General features: G+C 42.6%; 1 protein-coding gene across 1 annotated transcript; it reads left to right on the forward strand.

The window, feature by feature from the left end:
* The first annotated feature begins 249 nt into the window (after positions 1–249).
* On the forward strand, positions 250–1,188 carry LOC138836229 (olfactory receptor 51B6-like). The gene has a single exon (XM_070034721.1). It carries the CDS (start codon positions 250–252, stop codon positions 1,186–1,188), a length of 939 nt encoding a protein of 312 aa, XP_069890822.1.
* The last annotated feature ends 579 nt before the right edge of the window (positions 1,189–1,767 follow it).

Below are 1,767 nucleotides of genomic sequence, written 5' to 3' on the forward strand. Positions count from 1 at the left end.
CTGAATCTCCAGAGTATTTTCTAACAACCTGACATATACTAATCCTTGAACACTAGGTAGAGTTGGTTTTATGAATCCCATTCTGTCTTGGAATCTCTAAGGAAGGACTAAACCACCATCCTTGCTATTTCTGGAAGTCAGAACCAGTGAACATCTTATGGATGGGTAGCAATCTGGATAAGTAACATCTACAGAACTCGTATCTACTGCATTGCCTGAGAGGAATATTTTCTGGTTTCCAGTTCAGCTATGTGGCTCAACACCACTCCATCTGTATTTCTGCTTACTGGCTTCCCAGGCCTAGAGAAGGCCCATCACTGGATCTCCCTCCCACTGTTGATGGCCTACATCTCCATCCTTCTTGGCAATGGCACCCTTCTCTTTCTCATTAGGGATGACACCCACCTTCATGAGCCCATGTACTATTTTTTAGCTATGTTGGCAGTGACAGATCTCGGAGTGACCTTGACCACAATGCCTACAGTGCTGAGTGTTCTGTGGTTAAATAACAGAGAGATTGGCTATGGAGCTTGCTTCTCTCAGGCCTATTTCATCCATACTCTTTCTATTGTGGAATCCGGTGTCTTGCTTGCCATGGCCTACGACCGTTTCATTGCCATCCGAAACCCCTTAAGATATACCTCCATCCTTACTGACATGCAGGTAATTAAAATTGGGGTGGGAGTGTTGACAAGGGCCGGTCTGTCAATTATGCCAATAATCATTCGCCTGCACTGGTTTCCCTACTGTCGATCCCGCATCCTCTCTCATGCTTTCTGTCTGCACCAAGATGTCATCAAGCTCGCCTGTGCAGACATCACCTTCAATCAAGTCTACCCAGTGGTGGTTGTATTTGCAATGGGCCTGTTGGACTTTCTCATTATCTTTTTCTCCTACATTTTGATTCTCAAGACGGTCATGGGCATTGCTTCTAGAGAGGAACGAGCCAAGGCCCTCAACACATGTGTCTCCCATATCTGCTGCATCCTGGTCTTCTACATCACTGTAGTTGGCCTGACGTTTATTCATAGGTTTGGCAAGCATGTTCCTCATGTGGTCCATATCACTATGAGCTACATCTACTTCCTCTTCCCCCCTTTCATGAACCCTGTCATCTACAGCATTAAAACCAAACAGATTCAGAGTGGGATACGGCGCTTGTTTTCTTTGCCTTGCTCTAGAGCATGACTTGATTCCCTGTGCTATGAGAAATAACTCTTGGAACCCAAGCAAGCTGATAGCTGTGTAGGCATTTCAATGGAAATCAACCCATTTCTCTGTCACTTAGTGTATTGTCTTCTCTTGGCCATGTCTTTTTATAGGGCATAATATATACACAACGTTTAGCACATGTCTTAAGGGCTTACCCTGGTATGAACTCTTTTTTCTAGATAATTCATAGTTTGGTGAGACTGTGGCATAGCTAGCAACATTTGAGTTAATGCCATCATTTTCCTGAGGCCTCATATGCATGAGAGAAAGACATTTTTAACTTTGTGCATGCATCTAGTTTTCTTGCTCATATTGAGCTAGCTAATGTTTCTAGAAAAACACATTGAGTAAAGAAATGAGCCTTACCCTGCTCTCAGTTCAGGATGACTTTAGGAGAAACTGATCTGTGGGAAAAAATCCATTCTGTTAAAATTTTATCTGACAATAATTTTGAATATAATAACCTAAAAGCCAAGCTGACATTCCTAGTCCAAATAATCATTCTCTTAATGAGCTTGCCCTCAAATACTGATGAACAGAAGATAAGTATTTTGT

Source organism: Dipodomys merriami, unplaced genomic scaffold (genome assembly GCF_024711535.1).
Source record: "Dipodomys merriami isolate MVZ:Mamm:240054 unplaced genomic scaffold, mDipMer1.0.p SCAF_25, whole genome shotgun sequence".
NCBI lineage: Eukaryota > Metazoa > Chordata > Mammalia > Rodentia > Heteromyidae > Dipodomys > Dipodomys merriami.